This window comes from Convolutriloba macropyga, chromosome 3 (genome assembly GCF_964194025.1).
Source record: "Convolutriloba macropyga chromosome 3, txConMacr16.3, whole genome shotgun sequence".
Lineage (NCBI taxonomy): Eukaryota > Metazoa > Xenacoelomorpha > Acoela > Convolutidae > Convolutriloba > Convolutriloba macropyga.
Genome location: NC_134470.1, coordinates 28395597 through 28417957, shown reverse-complemented (window position 1 = coordinate 28417957; position 22361 = coordinate 28395597). Strand labels below are relative to the sequence as shown.

Below are 22361 nucleotides of genomic sequence, written 5' to 3'. Positions count from 1 at the left end.
GCAATTTCTTCGACCATTTTCAGAATAGCCGTGAAAAACATTTTACCCAAATTAAGAAGACCATTTTACGAAAAAACTTCCGCCTCCCAAATTCAGAAGAGGGTTGCCCAATTTCAGAAATGGATTTTTTGACCAATTTCGGAATTGGCCCGGTGCCCATTTTCCTACTCCACTCCTACTACTCCTTGGAATTTGGGTAAGTGTTATGGGGATGATGGCCGAATCAGAAATTGGGCTAAAAAGGGTTGCGAAACTACGACAAAAGAAAGACACTTCTCATTTTCAAAACTTTCAAAAGTTTAATGATTAAAATGCAAAAATTCGACCAGAAATTTAACAAACACCAAACACGAAAAAAAATTCGCCCAAATTTATGTGGCAGTGCAGGTCAATTGTTAAACATAACAGGCATAACTTTGACAAACAGCTATAACAAACATGTCTTTCCTCTATTTAAATCGAAGCAGTCGGCAGCAGTTGTGAAGCTAGGAAATGACTTCCTCGTGATGTATCTGTCCACGTAGGGCGAATTCTAAGATTATGTTGGGCATTCTCTCGAGCAAGCTTCTCATCGTGTTTTGGTCTTTCAGATTGTGCTAATGATGTTTTCATGGGTTATTTGGCGTGTTTTGCGTTTATTTTCAAATCAGTGAAGTCGTTTCCTAAAGATGAACGCATTCAGATCTTGCTAGAATATTTTGAGATGATTCAAAACTTGCAAGATACTTGCTGCAATCTTGCAAGATATCAACGCAAGAAAACAAGTAAAATAAATTTAAAAACACTCTAGAAAACTTTTTTGAGACACAATATCGCACACAAAATCCCCTCATCCCAAACCTCTTTTGCGTGCGTCATTTTGCGCTAATAAAAAATTCCAGGCGTATTACGGAAAGACAGCCGTATTTCGTTTTTACGTGGAGAGCCGTGAAAAAAACATTGTTCCTATTCAAATAAAACAACGTTTTTTGCGTTGTTTTGGAAGTTCCGGCTGCAATTGGATTTGTCTGGTATTTGTGAGTATGAGGTGTTTCGTTACATTAGCGTTTCATGCATTTGGCGATTTGTAAAGTTACTCTTTTCACAAAAGTTTTCGAAAAACTTTTCGTTGAGATCCTTTTTTGAAGAACTGTTTGCACTATGTCACTGTTTTATCTCAAACATTTTGGCTTTCCAGGAAAACAAATAGACTTGCGAAAATATTTGCTAACCGACAGTTTCCTCCAAATGTCAAATTTTTGCACCGAAACTCAGTTTCACTTGATAAATTGCCTACTTTTAGAAAAAAATGATTTGCAAAAAACATTTAAAAAATCCCCAGTGGGCCATTTGGCCCACTGGGGATTTTTTTTGACCCCTCATCCCAAACCTCTTTTGCGTGCGTCATTTTGCGCTAATAAAAAATTCCAGGCGTATTACGGAAAGACAGCCGTATTTCGTTTTGACGTGGAGAGCCGTGAAAAAAACATTGTTCCTATTCAAATAAAACAACGTTTTTTGCGTTGTTTTGGAAGTTCCGGCTGCAATTGGATTTGTCTGGTATTTGTGAGTTTCAAGTGTTTTATTACATTAGCGTTTCATGCATTTGGCGATTTGTAAAGTTACTCTTTTCACAAAAGTTTTCGAAAAATTTTTCGATGAGATCCTTTTTTGAAGAACTGTTTGCACTATGTCACTGTTTTATCTCAAACATTTTGGCTTTCCAGGAAAACAAATAGACTTGCGAAAAAATTTGCTAACCGCCAGTTTCCTCCAAATGTCAAATTTTTGCACCGAAACTCAGTTTCACTTGATAAATTGCCTACTTTTTGAAAAAAAAAGATTTGCAAAAAACATTAAAAAAATCCCCAGTGGGCCATTTGGCCCACTGGGGATTTTTTTTGACCCCTCATCCCAAACCTCTTTTGCGTGCGTCATTTTGCGCTAATAAAAAATTCCAGGCGTATTACGGAAAGACAGCCGTATTTCGTTTTGACGTGGAGAGCCGTGAAAAAAAATATTGTTCCTATTAAAAAAACAACTAAAAAACAACGTTTTTTGCGTTTTTTTGGAAGTTCCGGCTGCAATTGGATTAGTCTGTTATTTTTGAGTTTCAAGTGTTTTGTTACATTAGCGTTTTATGCATTTGGCGATTTGTAAAAACACTCTTTTCACAAAAGTTTTCGAAAAATTTTTCAATGAGATCCTTTTTTGAAGAACTGTTTGCACGATATCACTGTTTTATCTCAAACATTTTGGCTTTCCAGGAAAAGAAATGGCCTTGAGAGAAGATCGGCTAACCGCCAGTTTCCTCCAAATGTCAAATTTTTGCACCGAAACTCAGTTTCACTTGATAAATTGCCTACTTTTAGAAAAAAAATTATTTGCAAAAAACATTAAAAAAAACCCCAGTGGGCCATTTGGCCCACTGGGGATTTTTTTCGACCCCTCATTCCAAACCTCTTTTGCGTGCGTCATTTTGCGCTGATAAAAAATTCCAGGCGTATTACGGAAAGACAGCCGTATTTCGTTTTGACGTGGAGAGCCGTGAAAAAAAACATTGTTCCTATTCAAATAAAACAACGTTTTTTGCGTTGTTTTGGAAGTTCCGGCTGAAATTGGATTTGTCTGGTATTTGTGAGTTTCAAGTGTTTTATTACATTAGCGTTTCATGCATTTGGCGATTTGTAAAGTTACTCTTTTCACAAAAGTTTTCGAAAAATTTTTCGATGAGATCCTTTTTTGAAGAACTGTTTGCACTATGTCACTGTTTTATCTCAAACATTTTGGCTTTCCAGGAAAACAAATAGACTTGCGAAAATATTTGCTAACCGCCAGTTTCCTCCAAATGTCAAATTTTTGCACCGAAACTCAGTTTCACTTGATAAATTGCCTACTTTTAGAAAAAAAAATGATTTGCAAAAAACATTAAAAAAATCCCCAGTGGGCCATTTGGCCCACTGGGGACTTTTTTTTGACCCCTCATCCCAAACTTCTTTTGCGTGCGTCATTTTGCGCTAATAAAAAATTCCAGGCGTATTACGGAAAGACAGCCGTATTTCGTTTTGACGTGGAGAGCCGTGAAAAAAAATATTGTTCCTAATAAAAAAACAACTAAAAAAACAACGTTTTTTGCGTTTTTTTGGAAGTTCTGGCCGCAATTGGATTAGTATTTTATTTGTGAGTTTCAAGTGTTTTGTTACATTAGCGTTTCATGCATTTGGCGATTTGTAAAATTACTCTTTTCACAAAAGTTTTCGAAAAATTTTTCGGAGATCCTTTTTTGAAGAACTGTTTGCACTATATCACTGTTTTATCTCAAACATTTTGGCTTTCCAGGAAAACGAATGGTCTTGAGAGAAGATCGGCTAACCGCCAGTTTCCTCCAAATGTCAAATTTTTGCACCGAAACTCAGTTTCACTTGATAAATTGCCTACTTTTAGAAAAAAAATTATTTGCAAAAAACATTAAAAAAAACCCCAGTGGGCCATTTGGCCCACTGGGGATTTTTTTTGACCCCTCATCCCAAACCTCTTTTGCGTGCGTCATTTTGCGCTAATAAAAAATTCCAGGCGTATTACGGAAAGACAGCCGTATTTCGTTCTGACGTGGAGAGCCGTGAAAAAAAATATTGTTCCTATTAAAAAAAAACAATGTTTTTTGCGTTGTTTTGGAAGTTCTGGCTGCAATTGGACTAGTCTGTTATTTGTGAGTTTCAAGTGTTTTGTTACATTAGCGTTTCATGCATTTGGCGATTTGTAAAGTTACTCTTTTCACAAAAGTTTTCGAAAAATTTTTCAATGAGATCCTTTTTTGAAGAACTGTTTGCACGATATCACTGTTTTATCTCAAACATTTTGGCTTTCCAGGAAAAGAAATGGCCTTTAGAGAAGATGTGCTAACCACCAGTTTCCTCCAAATGTCAAATTTTTGCACCGAAACTCAGTTTCACTTGATAAATTGCCTACTTTTAGAAAAAAAATTATTTGCAAAAAACATTAAAAAAAACCCCAGTGGGCCATTTGGCCCACTGGGGATTTTTTTCGACCCCTCATTCCAAACCTCTTTTGCGTGCGTCATTTTGCGCTGATAAAAAATTCCAGGCGTATTACGGAAAGACAGCCGTACTTCGTTTTGACGTGGAGAGCCGTGAAAAAAAATATTGTTCCTATTAAAAAAAACAACTAAAAAACAACGTTTTTTTGCGTTTTTTTGGAAGTTCTGGCCGCAATTGGATTAGTATTTTATTTGTGAGTTTCAAGTGTTTTGTTACATTAGCGTTTCATGCATTTGGCGATTTGTAAAGTTACTCTTTTCACAAAAGTTTTCGAAAAATTTTTCAATGAGATCCTTTTTTGAAGAACTGTTTGCACGATATCACTGTTTTATCTCAAACATTTTGGCTTTCCAGGAAAAGAAATGGCCTTTAGAGAAGATGTGCTAACCACCAGTTTCCTCCAAATGTCAAATTTTTGCACCGAAACTCAGTTTCACTTGATAAATTGCCTACTTTTAGAAAAAAAATTATTTGCAAAAAACATTAAAAAAAACCCCAGTGGGCCATTTGGCCCACTGGGGATTTTTTTCGACCCCTCATTCCAAACCTCTTTTGCGTGCGTCATTTTGCGCTGATAAAAAATTCCAGGCGTATTACGGAAAGACAGCCGTACTTCGTTTTGACGTGGAGAGCCGTGAAAAAAAATATTGTTCCTATTAAAAAAAACAACTAAAAAACAACGTTTTTTTGCGTTTTTTTGGAAGTTCTGGCCGCAATTGGATTAGTATTTTATTTGTGAGTTTCAAGTGTTTTGTTACATTAGCGTTTCATGCATTTGGCGATTTGTAAAGTTACTCTTTTTACAAAAGTTTTCGAAAAATTTTTCAATGAGATCCTTTTTTGAAGAACTGTTTGCACGATATCACTGTTTTATCTCAAACATTTTGGCTTTCCAGGAAAAGAAATGGCCTTTAGAGAAGATGTGCTAACCACCAGTTTCCTCCAAATGTCAAATTTTTGCACCGAAACTCAGTTTCACTTGATAAATTGCCTACTTTTAGAAAAAAAATTATTTGCAAAAAACATTAAAAAAAACCCCAGTGGGCCATTTGGCCCACTGGGGATTTTTTTCGACCCCTCATTCCAAACCTCTTTTGCGTGCGTCATTTTGCGCTGATAAAAAATTCTAGGCGTATTACGGAAAGACAGCCGTATTTCGTTTTGACGTGGAGAGCCGTGAAAAAAAATATTGTTCCTATTAAAAAAAACAACTAAAAAACAACGTTTTTTTGCGTTTTTTTGGAAGTTCCGGCTGCAATTGGATTAGTCTGTTATTTGTGAGTTTCAAGTGTTTTGTTACATTAGCGTTTCATGCATTTGGCGATTTGTAAAAACACTCTTTTCACAAAAGTTTTCGAAAAATTTTTCAGTGAGATCCTTTTTTGAAGAACTGTTTGCACGATATCACTGTTTTATCTCAAACATTTTGGCTTTCCAGGAAAACAAATTGCCTTGCAAAAATATTTGCTAACCACCAATTTCCTTCAAGTGTCAAATTTTTGCACCGAAACTCAGTTTCAATTGATAAATTGCCTATTTTTAGAAAAAAAATTATTTGCAAAAAACATAAAAAAAAATCCCCAGTGGGCCATTTGGCCCACTGGGGATTTTTTTTTGACCCCTCATCACAAACCTCTTTTGCGTGCGTCATTTTGCGCTAATAAAAAATTCCAGGCTTTTTGCGGAAAAACATTGCTTTAGGGAGAAAAATACCTGGAGAAACGAATTTCAAGGATTCTATGTATTCTGTCATCCTGTGGTGTATAAATAGGCGTCCAATGAGTTAAAAATTGTATTTTTGAACTTCTTCAATGTGGGAGATTATATTAAAACAAAAAATTTGCACTTTCTTTCTCTAAACTTTTGCTCTAGGAAGCAAAAATACCTGGAGAAACGAAATATTTTCAAGTTTTCTATCTATTCTGTCATTCTGAGGGTATTTTTGACCAATTTTAAGATCGACATTATTGCAGTATATAAATTTTTGAAGTTTTTTTGTATTGAAAATTGGGCGAAGATAATAAAACAGGCATTTTTTTGGCCGCTTTGAACATGAAACGCCTCTTTGAACGCTTAGGTCCAAAAAAGGCAAGATAGAACCAGTGATTGTTTTTTTTGAAAAGGTAACAAATATTGTTTTACATTGCTTCATATATAGCTCATTTTAAAGCTCATTAAATAGGACTTGCAGCCATGTTTTTTTACTTTTATGAATAAAAGCCTCAAGGGTACCTAAATTGGCATCAAACATAAAAGAAAAATCGAGTCGTTAATGACTTGGTAAATATTGGCTAAGTCTACCCATTTTTTTTAATAGTACAATAGCTCTATATAAAGTTTCGAAAAGATCTTGTTTACAAAATTGCGCGATGATAATATAACATGCGTTTTTTGACCGCTTTGACCATGAAACGACCCTTTGAACGCTTAGGCCCAAAATAGACAAGATTCGATGTTTGTTTGTTTTACTCAGAACGTAACAAATATTATCTCAATTTGCGTTCTTTATAGCTCATTTTAATGCATTTTAGATAGGCTTTGCAGTCGTGTGTTTTATTTTTTGTAAACGATTGCTTCAAGGGTACCTAAAGTGGCTTCAAAAATATAAGAAAAATCGAAGCTGTTATGACTTGGTAAATAGTGGCTGAGTCCGCCCACTTTCAAGACTGGTACAATGACCCTATATAAAGTTTTGAAAAGCTCTTGTGTAGACAATTGCGCAAGGAAAAAGAAACGGGCAATTTTTGACCGTTTAGGTGCGTTTATGTCTCCTAGAAGCACTGGTCAGCGAGTTGAAATTTCGATTTGTATATGATCTAAAATTTCTCAACGAATAATCACTCAAGTGAATTGATATATAGTCCACTTTGAAGACAAGAATCCCTTTGTTGCAGCCATTAGCTAATTGGGATCGTAAGAGGGCTGTAAGTATCACTTTTTTTCAAAACTGTCATTTTTCGTGCTGATTTCTAAAAATTTTTGTAAAAAGTAAAGATATTGGATGTTAATTGAATAACTAACCAAATGAAACACATATCGTTGCAAAGCTCCTACATTGTAGTTGACGTGGACATACTTGTTTGTGTCCAATTTTTGCGTAGAAGATCTCAAGTACGGGATTGATTAGAGAAAAGCAAATTGAAATGTTTTTGATTTATAGATTTGCAGTAAATGCGAATACTTATATAAAAGCAGAACCATTGGTTCATGTTTTTTTTCAATGCCATTTGCAGACAAATCTGCTAAGATTATAAAAATTGCGCTTTTGGACCATTTAGGTACGTTTAGAGTACCTAGAGTATTTTTATATAAGCGGATTGGAATTGGAATAATTTTCCATACCCAAATTCAGAAAAATTTCGCTGATGCAATCAAAAGCTCTAAATATCACCAAAAACGTTTTTTACAGATTTTTTTTTACTTTAGCCTCATCCCGGTAAAAATAAATACCTGATCGCTGCAAAAAAACGAGGCGTAGAACGAATTAAGTCAGTGTCAGTGATCATTCAAAAATGAAAAATTCTAGGACTTCCTTGCAGAAAAATTGTTTCAATTTGCCCCCTTCTAGAACTTGTAGGTCTGTTTTTTTAAGGAGACCATCACTGCATTACAGCAGCAATCAAAGGCAGCTTTTTTTAAAAGTTAAATAACTATTGCTTTGAAATGGCCTCAAGTTTTCTGATGAACGGTCTGATTTCGAAATTGACATCAACACAACTTCTTAAAAAAAAACTGTCACTGGCATTTTTTTTATGGCCGCATTTGTCTCCGGCATGTGCCTAAAATCTCGACTTTCAAATGAGTTGTTTTAGTGGCAAATTCTCATGGGTTCAGGAGAAATGCTGAAGTGGCCAGACTAAGGGAAACTTCCGCCTCCCAAATTAAGAACGCTTTTTTTTCAACCCTTTTTTCTCAAAATCAATAAGATCATTTGTTTCAAAACTTTGCATATGAGTTTGTTGTACTGAAGGGAAGGCACATGCAAAATTTCAGGTTTCTATGATGATTTTTGCCAAATCACTTATTTTTGGATCCTTGGGTTTTGCAGGTGAGGTCTACTAGTACAAACCTGAATCAAAAGCTGAAAAAACGGTCGTTTCTAAAAAGACTACGCACTATCTTGCAAATACCAAATATGCTTTAAAGTACTCCGACAGGACACATATCAAAAAATTTTTGCAAAAGAACGTGTATTTGCGGAGAAAATGCATTTTCTGGATTTCGCAGTTTTTGTGGTGTTTGGCCGCTTTTGGTACCCTACTCCGCTCGCTTCATAAATCCTCGAATATTCAATTTAAAACCATCAATCAATTTGCTACGGATTGTGCGTGAGCCGTACTTTATTCAGAATGCAATTTTTTTGGAAAAATTGTGAGAAAAAGTCTAAAAAAATACCAAAAATTGCAAAAAAAAAAATTTGAAAAATTTTCGATCAACTTAAAAATGGTCCTATGAACTGTTTTTTCGGGGCTTTTTTCGATTTTTGAGCTACAAATACGTTGACTTATCACGTTATGGCATGTGTTTTGGACCCGGAACGCGTTTTCATTGTTCGCGGGGGTATGCTAAATCCGTGGATTTGGTGGTCCAAATTCAGAAATGCCGTAGTAGTAGTAGTAGTAGTAGAAGTAGTAGTAGTAGTAGTAGTAGTAGTAGTAGTAGTAGTAGTAGTAGTAGTAGTAGTAGTAGTAGTAGTAGTAGTAGTAGTAGTAGTAGTAGTAGTAGTAGTAGTAGTAGTAGTAGTAGTAGTAGTATATCTTTTTGGGGATGAAATTAGAGGCGCACAATTTCTTCAGATGTAGCCTGCAGAAATTTGATGTTATTTCATACCGTATTATGTTCCTCGTGATATACAAGTGCAGTCGAATAGTCACTCAGCATAGCAATTTCATTGCCAGAGAGATCATGCACATACACTTCAAAGCCTCCAGTCACTCCAGAGGTATTTTGCCAAATTTCGAAGCTGAATGAAGTAGCGGCAGCGTCGTCCATCACTGTGAAGTTAACTGGTGGAAGTGGAACTAAAATTTATTTACTCAATAGTACGGAAACTGACTGAAATGGAGCAAACGAAGGGGGAAATTTCCCAATTCTGAAAGGTTACTATCAATGCAAAGAAGCACAATAACTGTGTATTTATAAATTATCAAAACGAAATTTACAAATTAATTGTGACGAAATACACTGATTTTTACTGCCGAAGACGACAAAATAAGAAACTTTATTTAGCGAAAACGTAATCATCGACGAGTTTGTCATCGTAGTGAAAAATATCCTGTTCAGTATTATAAAAAGGTATTCTTGAGGAAATTTTTGAAAAAAGTTGCGAAAAAGTTGAAAATGCCTTTTGGTTTGGTCTGCGTTAGCGCCGGAAAATTATTTATAGCAGCTATTTTTATATATTCAGCTTTAAATATTCAGCTATTTTTTTAAACTTTCGCTGTATAATTTTGCGTATTTCATTTTCTGTTGCTGATATTATTCCAATCAGCACTGTAGAAATTCATACAATTTGTTCTGTAACTAATTTGCTAATGTGAGAAAAGATGAAAAAGCGTCTTGGTATGTTCACAACCTTTGAAACATTACAGCACCCTAGTCCAAAATGGACAGTTACGTTGCAAGATTCATAGATAATATGATTCTCATTTTGACAATTAGCGTCAATGACGACCTGGTTATATAAATATACATTCTGTGTACAGAAAAAACGGTCATTCCGCGCAGAAAATAGTTATATTAGGAGCGCTAAAATGGGTTATATAACTCTAGGCCTTTTAAAAAAGCGATCATTGTTTTCATCAGACCCCCATAATGCGAGAGTATATTCTTAAAAACGTTTACACTATAAGAAACATGCAAAAGTCTTCCAAAAGCAGCCTTGCCTTCAAACGATGTCTGGCATAACAACAACCCTTATAAAAAGGTTGCAAGGATACCGTCATTTACAAAATATCGCGAAGATCAAATGCGCACTTTTACTACTAAATTAGCTGATCAATTGAGTCCCGCCGATGATAATATGCTGCAGAGCTGCCTTCTCCTCTTTTTGTCTTGTCAAAGCTCATATTAGTGTCTTCTGAAGGTGACCGCAAACTCTCTTTTTCTCACATTCGTCTTTTGAAGCCCAACATAAGATTTTTGTCCTCAAAATTGATCGCGTCCTCATAGGAAAATGATGAAAATATATTGTTCAGCTTACGATTTTTTCTTACTACTTAGGAGCTTCTAATGCGGAAACTCTGACCTCTGTTGATGCTACTGTGCTCGGAATAACAGGACGCAGCTGGAGACGCAGCTAATTTTGCTTCATTCCAAGAGAAACCCGGGTCGAGGTGTTACCGCTAAAAATCACTAAAAGATGTAAGACTTGCGATGAATTTGAGTAAAAGTGTAAATGCGATGAATGTGATGAATGCGGTGAAAAAATACTTTTAAGCGGTGAAAATTATTTTTTCATCGCTTAAGCGGTGACAGAAAATTTTTCATCGCTACCAGCAGAATGCGGTGAAAAAAAAAATTTCAGAGCAACCACAAGAAAGCGGTGAAAAAAATTTTCACCGCTAAAAACCGTTAAATTTTACCGCATTCAAGGCTAAAAGATGCGGGCGCTTTGTGATGAAAAAAATTTTTTATCACGGCTATATTCACCGCTAATCTTATATTATTTTTTTTAACCAAAACCCGACCCGGGAAGAACCCAGCCTATATCCATTGATTTTTATTTTTCAATTGAAAAGGGTTAAATTAATGAAACCATGGTTCATAACCACTCATTGATATTATCACGGGTTTTGGTTCGAATCGGAATCACCCTCGCAGGACTCAATTGGAATCACTCTCGGTACCTTCTTAGAAAAAATCTTTACAGGCATTTCTCCTGTACTCGCTCTCAAATTTATCGCACCACTGGTTTCCCCGGGTTGAAGTTTCGTCAAAAAATAAAGTAAGATTAGTGGTGAATAGCGGTGAAAAAAAACTGTTTTCATAGCAAAGCACCCTCAGCTTTTAGCGTTGAATGCGGTGAAAGCAGTGAATTTTTGTAAGATTTACGGTTTTTAGCGTGAAATTTTTTTTCACCACATCCACCGGATTTTTTTTTACAAAAACGAAGCTGCCGTATACGGGTTAGAACCATTCACCTCCTGCATGTCACCAACTTGTTATTCCACTGCTCCATCTGTCACTTACTTCAATGATATTTCCTGTGAAATAAGAATCAGCGTTGAAAGTAGCGGTGAAAAAGCATATTGAAAGGTATTTGTAAAGTTTGCCATTTTAGCGGTGAAAAACTTTTTTCCACCGCATTCATTGCATTGAGCGAAAATCTTACACTTTTTACTCAAATTCACCTCAAATATTACATCTTTTAGCGATTTTTAGCGATTACACCTCGACCCGGGTTACAACCGAAACAAGCGCACAGAAAATTCTCATCGCGTTTCATATCGGCCTATAATCTTACATGTGCAATCAAATTGATTGAGGACCAGAGAGTAGCTGTAACAGAAACTAATTGAGAAGAAAGTAGATGAGGGGGTTGTCAACCGAAAGTATATTTCAACAGCAACTAATGAACCTCTCGAATTATTTTGAAAATTGAATACTATGCAATCATGTTGTTACAATATATATTTAAAAGAAAACAATAAGATTAATTTCAGGGTGGCAGGGACATAGGACACTGGCTACCCTGAGTAAATAATTCGTTAGACAACTCAAAGTATCCTTAGGATAAGATTTCAAAGCGAATTTCAGTTTTTCACTTCATTTTCATTTCATTTCATTTCAATATAATTTCATTCTTCGACTGGAAAAGTACAAACACAGCCGTGACAATATTCGTTTGCCTGTTCAAAAAAACATATAATGCTTCGAAATGCACATAAAATCTATTGCATATTGCGATAAAATCGAAAAAAAACATGAAAAATTTTCCATTGTTGTAATCTTTCACTAAAAATTTAAAAATCAAACTTATTGAACTAATGTTGCTCATTTCTGTTAATTTCTTCATTTTCAGATCCAGGTTTTTGGTGATTTTCTGTGTTTTCTTGAAGACAAATACAGAAATTCGCCAACGACCTTGATCTGAAAATGAAGAGATTCAACAGAAATGAGCAACAATAATTCAATATTTCAAGTTCATAGTGAAAGATTACAACAATGGAAAATGTTTTATGTTTTGTTTTTCTATTTTATCTCAAAAGGCATTAAATTTTATGTGCATTTCGAAAAAATATATGTTTGTTTGAGCAGGCACACGAAAATTGTCACGGCTTTACCGGTCAAAAAATTTTACTTTACCGGTCAAAAATTTATATAAAACTGCTAAATCGACTTGTACTATCAAAAAATGCGTAAAATTATATATTTGGAAGTAAACTTGAAAGCATGTCAATGTATTCAACACTTTTTTGGAAATTTTGGTGCTAAAATTTAAAAGTACACTGTACAATGCATCAAAGTTTAAAGTGAGTTGAGGATTTTTCCGCGTTTGAATGAATTATTTGCCTATTTGAATTCATTTTACACTATGCCTCTTTTCTGTTTTCTTTATCTTTCATAGGTTATATATAAGCGTGCACTGTGCTATTGGCTCCTCCCTTGACAGCAACTCGCAGCTGCTATGCACCGAAATGTCAACACCGTCGGAAGTTTGCTACACAATTGGCAACGAGACGCCGCATTACTTCAACTACAACAAGAGGTTTAACGACAGATTTCTTTCTCTTCGAGATTATAATTGAAAAACTTGGAGCGACAAAAACTGGGATGTGGTCTCTGTTGGCTAGTTCTACTGATTTGACTAGACAAGTCATTGATTGGGTTGATCTGATTGGAACTCGAACAACTGATTGCTTGAAAAAGATAATCTGTGTACATTTCTGACGGCCCAGCGGCTGTAAAATTGAAAAAGGACTGAAGTTGTGAGACCACTGTGGCTTCGTCAAAAAGATAAGCTCTGCCGCCATAGCATTCTATCGGATCAGGCGTTGCCTTTTCCCTTGCATGCAGATGTCTTTCGCTCCGATGACATCATCTTTGTCGCACAGCCGAATTAGTTTTGAAGAGGAGTGTTTTTGGCCCGGAAGTCAAGCGGCTCTATGGTTCCACTGCTTTGTTTTCCACGATTCCTTGAAGCCGCTTCACAAAATAGTGCAGCAGACTCGTCCACTCTCCAACGCTCATATTCATTTACCATTAAATTTTCTTAATTTTTTCAATTTCGTTTGTTTGTTTTTTGTCGACTCTGTATACAAAAGATATTTTGTATTCCCAAAATTTCTTTACAATTATCGGCACAGTCAAGATTGGAGATGCTGTCTGCTATAAATAACGCGGAAAGGTTGAACCACCTTTGGATAAAACCCATGATGGAATCTTGCAATAGCAGATTCCTCATAGTTCGCTCAGATTTTTATTGGGGACTTGTGAATCAAAAACCACTGTTGCTGACTTAACAAAACTCATCTATGCAACCAGATGGTATAACTTTTGTGATGTTGTTGTTGCTGCTGTTGTTGTTGACTTTTGGGTGAATTACGAATACAACCAAAATGATTTACAGCCTCTCATTGCTGTTTAAATTCCATTGCCATTATCTTACATTGAAATTACTAAATTGTGCTCCAAGATTAAAATTTTATAAGGGTTTTTTTCGGATTCAAAGAAATGGGTTCAGTTGGTATCAGGAAACGAGATCTTTCATCATCTTTTTCATCTCACTAATCTGCTTTTTCTTGCCATTTCAGGAGTCGGACAGGACGCTACTTCTTAAACTGCTAGTTGTTTGTTCAACTCAGTTCCTTTTTTTCGCGAGATAAAAAAATGGCTAACTGTCACTGAAAATCTGCGTAGATTGACTGATTATATGTTCCATACTCTGCTGACTGATCTATTTGATCCAATGTGCTTTATCTTTTAGGTTGTTTTATAGTGAAATTTGAATCAAACTTTAACAAGGAAATAAATCTTTGAATAGTATGGTTCAAGAATGCGAGTGATAGGAGGCAGACTGTGGGTGACTGCAAATTTAGGATCCATCCTGTTTTGGTGAGCTTCCAAGTCTTCATCTCTAGAATACGCTTTCACGCTTCGGGCCCAAAATCTGACTTCAAAGGGAGAAATGTAGTATTTTAAAGTGGGTCCTAAGTCGAATGTTTTGAAGCTCCCAAAAGTTCTCAAATGCAGAGCTCCAAAATTGATAGGAGAAAACATTTCAAAACTTCACCTTTTCCTAATTCTTTCGATACCCTGTGTTCTAGGCAATCAAGAGAAATTACGCTAGAACGTTAGTTCTTAGTTCTTTTTGTACCACATGGGCGTTTAATTTCATTGAAAACCTTAAGAATCTAATTCAACCACATATTTTTTTTTAAAATATGAAGATTTGTGTGTCTACCACATAAGTGTCCGTTAAAGTTAGGTGTCTACGTACCAAATAATTTCCGTTAATATCAGGCAGCAGCAAGTTGTTTTTTAACGCTCCAAATGTTTTAAAATCTAAGCTGGTCGTCTATGATTCCATGAAGAGTCTTGTATCACCATCTAACAGAGACCAGTCAACTACAAAGCAATTTAGAAAGAAACTATTATTGAAAAATAAAGAGACCTTATTAAATTATATGTAAATTTAAATTCGTTCACTCTTTTTTACTCGTTAAATGTGCTGCAAACTAATCCCTCCATTAATCTGAATAGCGCAGGCTTGTTTCTTTTGATAAAAGTATGAGGGTTCTATGAAGCGTCTTTATGTTCGTATATCGCTTTTTTGGTACAAGATGTTGGTGCAGTTCAAGTTTTATTTTCTATAATTTTTTGTCAAAATGTTGGCCATATAAGAACACTCCATCTCCCGAGTCGAGGTGACAACACTAAAAATTGCTAACAAATGCAAGAATTGCGGTGAAAAGATGTAAGAGTTGCTATTTTTAGCATTGTGTGCTGTGAAAAATAATGCACCGCCAAAAACCGCAAATCTTACAAAAATTCGCCGCTTTCACCTTTTTAATCGCTAAGAGAAACGGGCTCTTAGCGGTGAAAAATACTTTTTTTTCAACGCTATTCACCACAATTCTTACATTATTTTTTCGACAAAACTTCAACACGGGCCGTATAGTTCAGCTCGCAAGTTGACTTTTGTTGAAACGGATCTCGAAGATAATTTAACGTGAAGTGGATTTGGAAGACTTTCTAACAACTGGAAATCTTCCAGTTCCGTTTCACTGAGCCAGCTAAAAAGTGCTTACGTAAGCAGATCTCCGCGCCTGATGCCTTGAGGGGTCGAGAGCTACGAGGATAGAGTCGGGTGGAGTAGTTGAAGGCATGGGTACCGTTAGACAGCTCAACAATCGGAAATGTGAATTTGAAGAACTGAGAGGGCACCAAATTAACCCATTTTAAAATTAGAGGATTGGATTCAGTCTCATTCCATACAACTTCACACCCATCTCCAGTATACGTGTCTTCATTATACAAGTAGCATAGAACTGAAACAATCAACACATGACTTGAGGAGGCGCTTTAATGTCAGCATCGAAAACCAAATTGCACGATACACTCAAATTAATGATAGTCAATTTACAGAATCAGAATTTTCAATTGATCCGATTGAATGGAGATATTCTTTTTAAAGATTATCTCTTCAGATTCTTTTTCAGAGACTACTCCTAAAACTTAACTCACGACCCAATAGAAATCAACGGCCCATCAAAACTGAAATCATCGCTCAGTAAATGTTTTACAAAAAATGTTTCTCTTGTCTTGTCGCGACCATTTATGTTCATATTTTTGTCTCGACCATAGTATGATCATATAGAAAAATCAGACATTGAGCAATATCTACCACTTTATAGGATTGCATAAATTGAATTATTATGAACTACCAGTTCAGGACAAATATCCAGCTTTCTGTAAAAATTAACACTAATTTCTAATAAAAACTACGAAAGGTTGTTTTTCAGTTTTTTGATTGGTGTGAAAAAAAGAAAACGTTGAATTCCAAAATGTTACGCACCATAAAAGTGATAACAAAATGGCAATGTACAAATCCTTAAATACATAAAACAATATGAATATATTTTACAACATTTGGAATATTAAAATATTAAAAAATATCTTGGATATGGAGTAATTAAAAACAATGAAAATTTAGAAAAGGTCCCTCAACAAATCTCAGTATTCCAATGCCTTTTTGTCCTTCAGATATTCCTGTAAATAGAATTCTTTCAGAAAAACTTTGATGTTTTTAAGCTTATCGAGTTTTTTCTTTGTTCATATGGAACTTCATTGTACAATTTCATGACTTGTAGCATCAATGAATTGTTGAGGAGTTCCGAATTATTTTTATAATCCGATAAATGTTTCCTGTTCTCGCATTCTGGTTGCACTCGGAAATTGCAATACACTGTTGTTGCTAAAGGCTTGTAACTTTTTCCTAACATACTTCAAGAAAAATACCACGCATCGATATTTGAGAAGGAACTCAACAGGCATGATTCTATTTTCTATTTTGAAATCAGTCTAGCGATCATATTTTTTTTTGAAACACACTTTTACTTTTAATCCCCACTTAAGTTGTCTTTCTAAAGTTATCATGAGATTTATTCTGATATCAACGAACTTAAGAGATGAGCACAGAAAGCGGCTTAAAACAAGCGCGTTCAATAGTGTTATTCTAGTTTTTATAGGAAAACATTTCCTTATATCTTTCAAGATTTTGATGCTGCAAGTCATTCTAGCGAGTATTCTTTTGATCTCTTCTTTAACGTTTAGTTTGTTGCCTAATATTTATTCTAGATATCTTACAGACCGATTCTCCTATGTTCGCAACACTAACATAGGAGCAAACACGATATATTCTGTCTTCTTATTGTTCATCATTTCTTGATGTGATTGGCACTGATAACACATTTCTTTAAATTTTTTTCCAAGTAACTTCTGGCTATATTTTCATTAATATGAGAAGAATAGAGGAAAGTGTCATCAGTGTACTGGATTACTTGACAATTGTCAATGTCAATAGCTCTATGGAGATCATTCACATAAACGTTGAACAATAATGGTCCTAATACTGTGTCTTGTGGCACTCCTCCTCTGTTATGTAAAATTCAGTCGGACTCATTGCCCGAGAAAAGTACCTTTTGAGTTCTGTCTTTCAAATAGGATCTAGTCAATTGTGTAGATGTTCCGTCGAATCCTGAACATTTCAATTTCTTTATTAGTACTTCGTGTGAGATTGAGTCAAATGCTTTTGAGAGATCGGGAAGTGTTCCACAAACTGTATTCTTTTTATCCATTTCGTTTCTTGCAAATTCCGTACATTGTAGTATGGCATCTGTTGTGGACATTATTTTGGTTCCTTATAACTTGCTCACAAATTTTTCCCAATGCGCCGGTTACTGATATTGGACAATAGTTAGTGGGATCTTCTGTGTTTCCTTTTTTATAAAGAGGTGAGACAAAAACTTTTTTGAGGTGAGCCGAAAACCGATTGGGCATCTTTCATCGCACATGCGGGAATTTTTGAAGGACCCAAGATTTGTTCACATTCAAACAATTTATCGAACAATGGACTTCATTAAAAATATTTTTTTTGAAAACAAACTGATTTGCGTTTCCGTATCAGCTGAGAACAATGTTTTATCAAATATTTTTTTTCACCAAAGTATTCTCTCAAAAATGAAAACTTGGATTTCAAAAGGTTTGTGATGTATTTTTTGTTCGTAATAAGCTTATCAAAGCTGTAAGGCAGAGTGTCTATTGCAATTCGTTGTTTTTCCTTGTTTCTAACTTCTTGTATAAATTTCCATCAAATTTTTTTCTGTGTTCAGAGCAATAAAGTCTTTGACGAGGAAGCCTAATTTTCTGATTTGATTTTTTTTGCCAGTTAGGAATTTATTTCTATCGAGGAAAATTTTCGGTTTATTATATCTCAAAGAAGAAGATTTCAATGGCGCGTGCACATTGAATGCTTGCTCGACTATGATACAAAAAAGAGACATCATTTCGTTAGCATTTTGTGACATCGAAACAGATTACAATCTGAATTCCGATTATAATCCTGAATTTTTTTAGAGTAGTTCTTTTTGTCAAAGAAATTTTTTTTGAACGGCTTTTGTTTTATCATCATTTTTGCTTCTAATATAACAATTGTTCCGTAAGGATCACTATAAAAGATAATCTCTGTAACAAAACAATTTTTGAAATTCTCTGTGATGATGTAATCAATCAATGCAGTCTTGTTAATACTCTGTGTTGTCCCTGTCTTTGTGTTACATGACACCACCCCGTACGGAATAAAAAGTGTTTCTAATTTCCGTTTTTCGTTCTTCCCGAAAAATTCATTATTTTAATCGCTCACCAAATTCATTCGGTGGTTCTCAGCGGCAGCACAGTCAATTCCGAGAGCTAGTTCTGACAGAAACATTTCAAAAAGGTTTTTGGTCGGGTAGTACGAAATATTTATCAAATACTTTTTTGGAGACACATTCTCCCCAGATGCTTTCGAAACGAGATTCGGAGGTTGTGGTAAGATATTTTGTTTTGAATGATTTAGGAATTTATAGAAGCAGACCACCTACACTTGTCTTTTTTTATGCAATGAAAGATTCCTATCTTTTCTGAAACATTTGAAATTTTCACTGCGTACTTCCCAAAAACGGATATCGTCATTCAATTTGAACCGTGTTTCTGTAAAGCCAAAAATTGTGTTTTTCCCATATGCTCCATTAATTGCTTTAAGGTTGAGTTTTGACCAAAATTTTTATATTTTAGCGGACAGAAGCCCTGCGGGTAAATGCATACTGAAATACATCCATTGTATTATGCATTCTTTTAGAATAGTGAGACACACTTCAAGTTGTAAACAATAAAAAATTTTGTCAAAAAATATTCTGTCGGATTGTTTTGGGTGACAATCCGTGATTGCATATTTTGTGACTTAGAAGAAATCAAAATATTGCACGACGCCCCTTGCATTTTTCTTCGATATCCGATGGAGCGGAGAAGTCCAGTAAAAATTTATGAGGAAAGGTATATCTAAGATATTATCCGACCTTTTTGAACTTATGTGACCTAAAATTGATCATTCAAGATCATAGAAGATTCAAATCAACGAAGAACGATGGAAATAAATGGGAAGTCATAACTACAAGAGATGTGTGTCCGTCTTCTTGAAAGCATCAAAACATAGATACTATTTTAACCTTTTCTTTTATCAACGACTTTCATTGTGATACAACCTCCTGTGAGCAGCTAAATTTACTAATAAAAACTGAAGATGATTATCTGATACTAAACCTTGTTATTTAAGGAAGCGCATTTAAAAGTTTATGATAAAAAACATATATACGATTTTAACCTTCTATTTTTTCAACGATTTTCATTGTAATACAACCTCCTCCGAGCAGCTAACTTTACTCATAAAAACTGAAGATGATTATCTGATACTAAACCTCGTTATTTAAGTAAGCGCATATAAAAGTTTATGATAAAAAACAAGAATTTAAGAGTAACGTATGTATTTCATTGGCTAAACAATATATTGTACGGTACACAATGAAAAAAAATTGCAATATAGTCGCCGTTGTTTGTCTATCTATGATATGCAGCCAAGTTGCGCTGAAATTGACCGCTCGGTTGTACCAACAACATCATCCCCGATGGTGAGGGGTAGGTTGTGACTACGCAGAGGCCTTTTGTACGCTTTTTTTTAGGAAAGCGAACCTTAAGAAAAGTGTCGAAAGAACCCGTTATATGCAATGCATTCAAAAGTTAGTCGGCTTTTTTTCTCATTCGTTATTAGCGGTTTACAAAGTGTTGGGATACTAAGTTGGGCAATTCGCTTTGAAAACTGTATATCTGCTATACCGCAGATTATAGTTTCAATAAATGTTGCTTTATTAGACAAAATAGCCAATTGTAGAATATTCAACTTCTTTTTGCTGGAACTACTCAATTAATTCCACTGACCTGTTGAAAAAGTTTTCTGAATGTTGGCTAATAACTCAGAAAACATTTCAAATTGGTGCAATTCAAATCCAAAAAGTTGTATCCACTTATATTTAGATATCAGCAACTCTTTGATTTCCATTCTATCCATTCACTTCAACTTTAAATACCAAAAGGATGCTCGAATAAATTACAAGTTTCACGTTAGTAAAACACAGTAATTTATGCTGAAGTGAGATTGCGACAGTCTGCAATTTTGATAGAAATTAACATTCAAAACCATAGTTTTTCTTCTCGTCTCTCGTTGTGGTTTCAAATCTATATATAGTCTGCTATTCTAGTTATACATGTCAACTCTCAAACATTTATTGAGTGATCCTAACTGTGTCAACATAACTCCACAGGATCACTTTTTCCCTGCAAAAATCACGTTAGGATTTGTTAGGTAACCATGTAGAGTATCCATTAAAACAATCTAAATACACGTCAGAATTTAGATGTAGAATTGACCTAATGACCTTGCCTCAGAAGTAGCGTACACGGTTTTTTTATATATAGGGAATAAACATCAGTTCAAACATAAAATGACCCCATTTTGCGTTGAGTGAATCTTAAAATTAGCTCCTTTTCTGATGCAAAAATTTGCATATGTAAAGGAGTGCCCGTCACATTGCCAGTCCAAATTTCCATCGCGAAAACACTTGACCTATTTCGTAGCACATGGGCGAGTTTCACCTACGTTTTCTTGAAAACTCAGTTTTTCGTTTGGATTGTCACTGAGCGAATTGCGCTATCGGAAGATTCGACGATCAACGTAACTCGGGCCAGTTTATAATAACCGCGTTGGTCACTGTCTCCGATCAAGGATTGCTTTTTTCAAGGATTTCATTGCTTTGACGATTAATCAAATCTGAAACAAAATCCAAAATCTGTCAGAAATGAGACTCGCAACAACTTGACTTTGTGGAAATTTATTTCGATGAAAAATTTTGACTCCGCGCTTTGTAAACAATCATTCCTTATGCGAATTAAGAAGTGATTATGAGTCAATGCTTCTAAATCATTGTCAATTGAACTGCTGTCAACGGTTATCCGTTCAATATTTTGTGCTATACTCACTTCGTTGTCGTCAGATTATCTTCCGTGACTGATCGGCTCTCCAACACTGCGTTTGTTGCATTTTTGCAGCTTCCAACTAATCTCTCCCAGACTCCACTAAAGGGAGGTGCCATGGGTTGGTTGAACTTCAATGTAGTTTCCGTTTAAGTTATGTTCTCTTCAATTCCTTTTCTAACTGATGCTGCAACGTATTCTGCAAATTCTGTTTCAGCTCATTCAAAATTCGTACCATTAGCGCTGATTATTGTGTTTGGTTCGAATTGATTCTGATATTCTAATTCAGACAACTATAATTGTCTAACTTGAATACTATTTCTATATGCATCTCTCACACAGTTAAAATCGTAAAAGGAGAAAACACCATCGCTTTTCGTTCCTTCTTGCGACCTCTACAATCAAGGGACGGAAGTAATCTACTGCAAATTTTGGTAGTCGCTGATCAAGCACGCTATCTTTCTGCTTGTTGATCTGCCGTAACTGATGTAACCGTTCGAGCTTTGCTTCTTCTGCAGGTGAAACATTGGTTTTTAATTGGACGTAGAACACTACATATGTCTGCTATCCATATATTCCGCTGAACATCTTTTCTCACTAGCACAGTGATTTCCTGTTCAATATGTTTATGTCAATTTCTCTAGAGTATTTCAAGCGCCTGACGGTATCAATACAAATGACTTCTGCTATTCTGCCTTCGACGCAAATAAGCCCCTATTCACCAAGAAGAGGCGAGAACTGCAGCACTATGCTGCTTTTCGGAATCTCCTTTTAGTTTGTTGCTCATTTGTGGTTGCTCAATGCTCGTTGAAATTAAGTCTTTCTTTGTATTCAAAAACCTTTTGAAATAGACAAATCGTTGCACTTGAACAAATCTTTTGTTTTCTCAATGAGTGTTTTTGAATGTTTTTTCTCCATGAGAGGCAAAGACTATGATCACTTGCTGTGGCCACTCTCTCTGTAGTTGATTCAACCATGCCAGGGTAGTGAGCCTGTTAGTACTTCTAATTTCCTCAAAAAGGATTGAACTTGAACCAATGACCGCTGGGCTGTTGATGCCGCTTACATAATTTGACTGAGAAACATCTGTTGTGTCTTGTATATAGGTTTCTGATTGGCCAGCAACACTTGCTGTTTGCAATGTGAGCTCTGTGCTCACTGAAATGAATCAGTTGAGTCTGCCGCAAGACTTTAATTTTAAATCATGGATTCGTGTTCCTTGAAAAAGTGTTTTTTTACACTGCAGTTACAGCTGCT

The 22361-nt window shown here is 35.3% G+C and overlaps 2 protein-coding genes across 2 annotated transcripts in view; one reads left to right on the top strand and one right to left on the bottom strand.

Annotated features, from left to right (window-relative positions):
- LOC142336976 (uncharacterized) overlaps positions 1 to 22361 on the bottom strand; it is a 43988-nt gene that overhangs the window by 16115 nt on the left and 5512 nt on the right. Inside the window, exons 3-4 of the mRNA XM_075385977.1 lie at positions 15290 to 15529; positions 8868 to 9058 (exon numbers count right to left, since the gene is read on the bottom strand). Of these exons, the coding sequence (XP_075242092.1) occupies positions 8868 to 9058; positions 15290 to 15529 (431 nt within the window). The remainder of the gene's footprint in view (positions 1 to 8867; positions 9059 to 15289; positions 15530 to 22361) is intronic.
- Positions 14651 to 22361, top strand: part of LOC142336977 (nedd8-conjugating enzyme UbcE2M-like) — a 104150-nt gene continuing 96439 nt past the window's right edge. The window contains exon 1 of the mRNA XM_075385978.1: positions 14651 to 14662. The gene's annotated coding sequence lies outside the window, so the exon portion shown is untranslated. The remainder of the gene's footprint in view (positions 14663 to 22361) is intronic.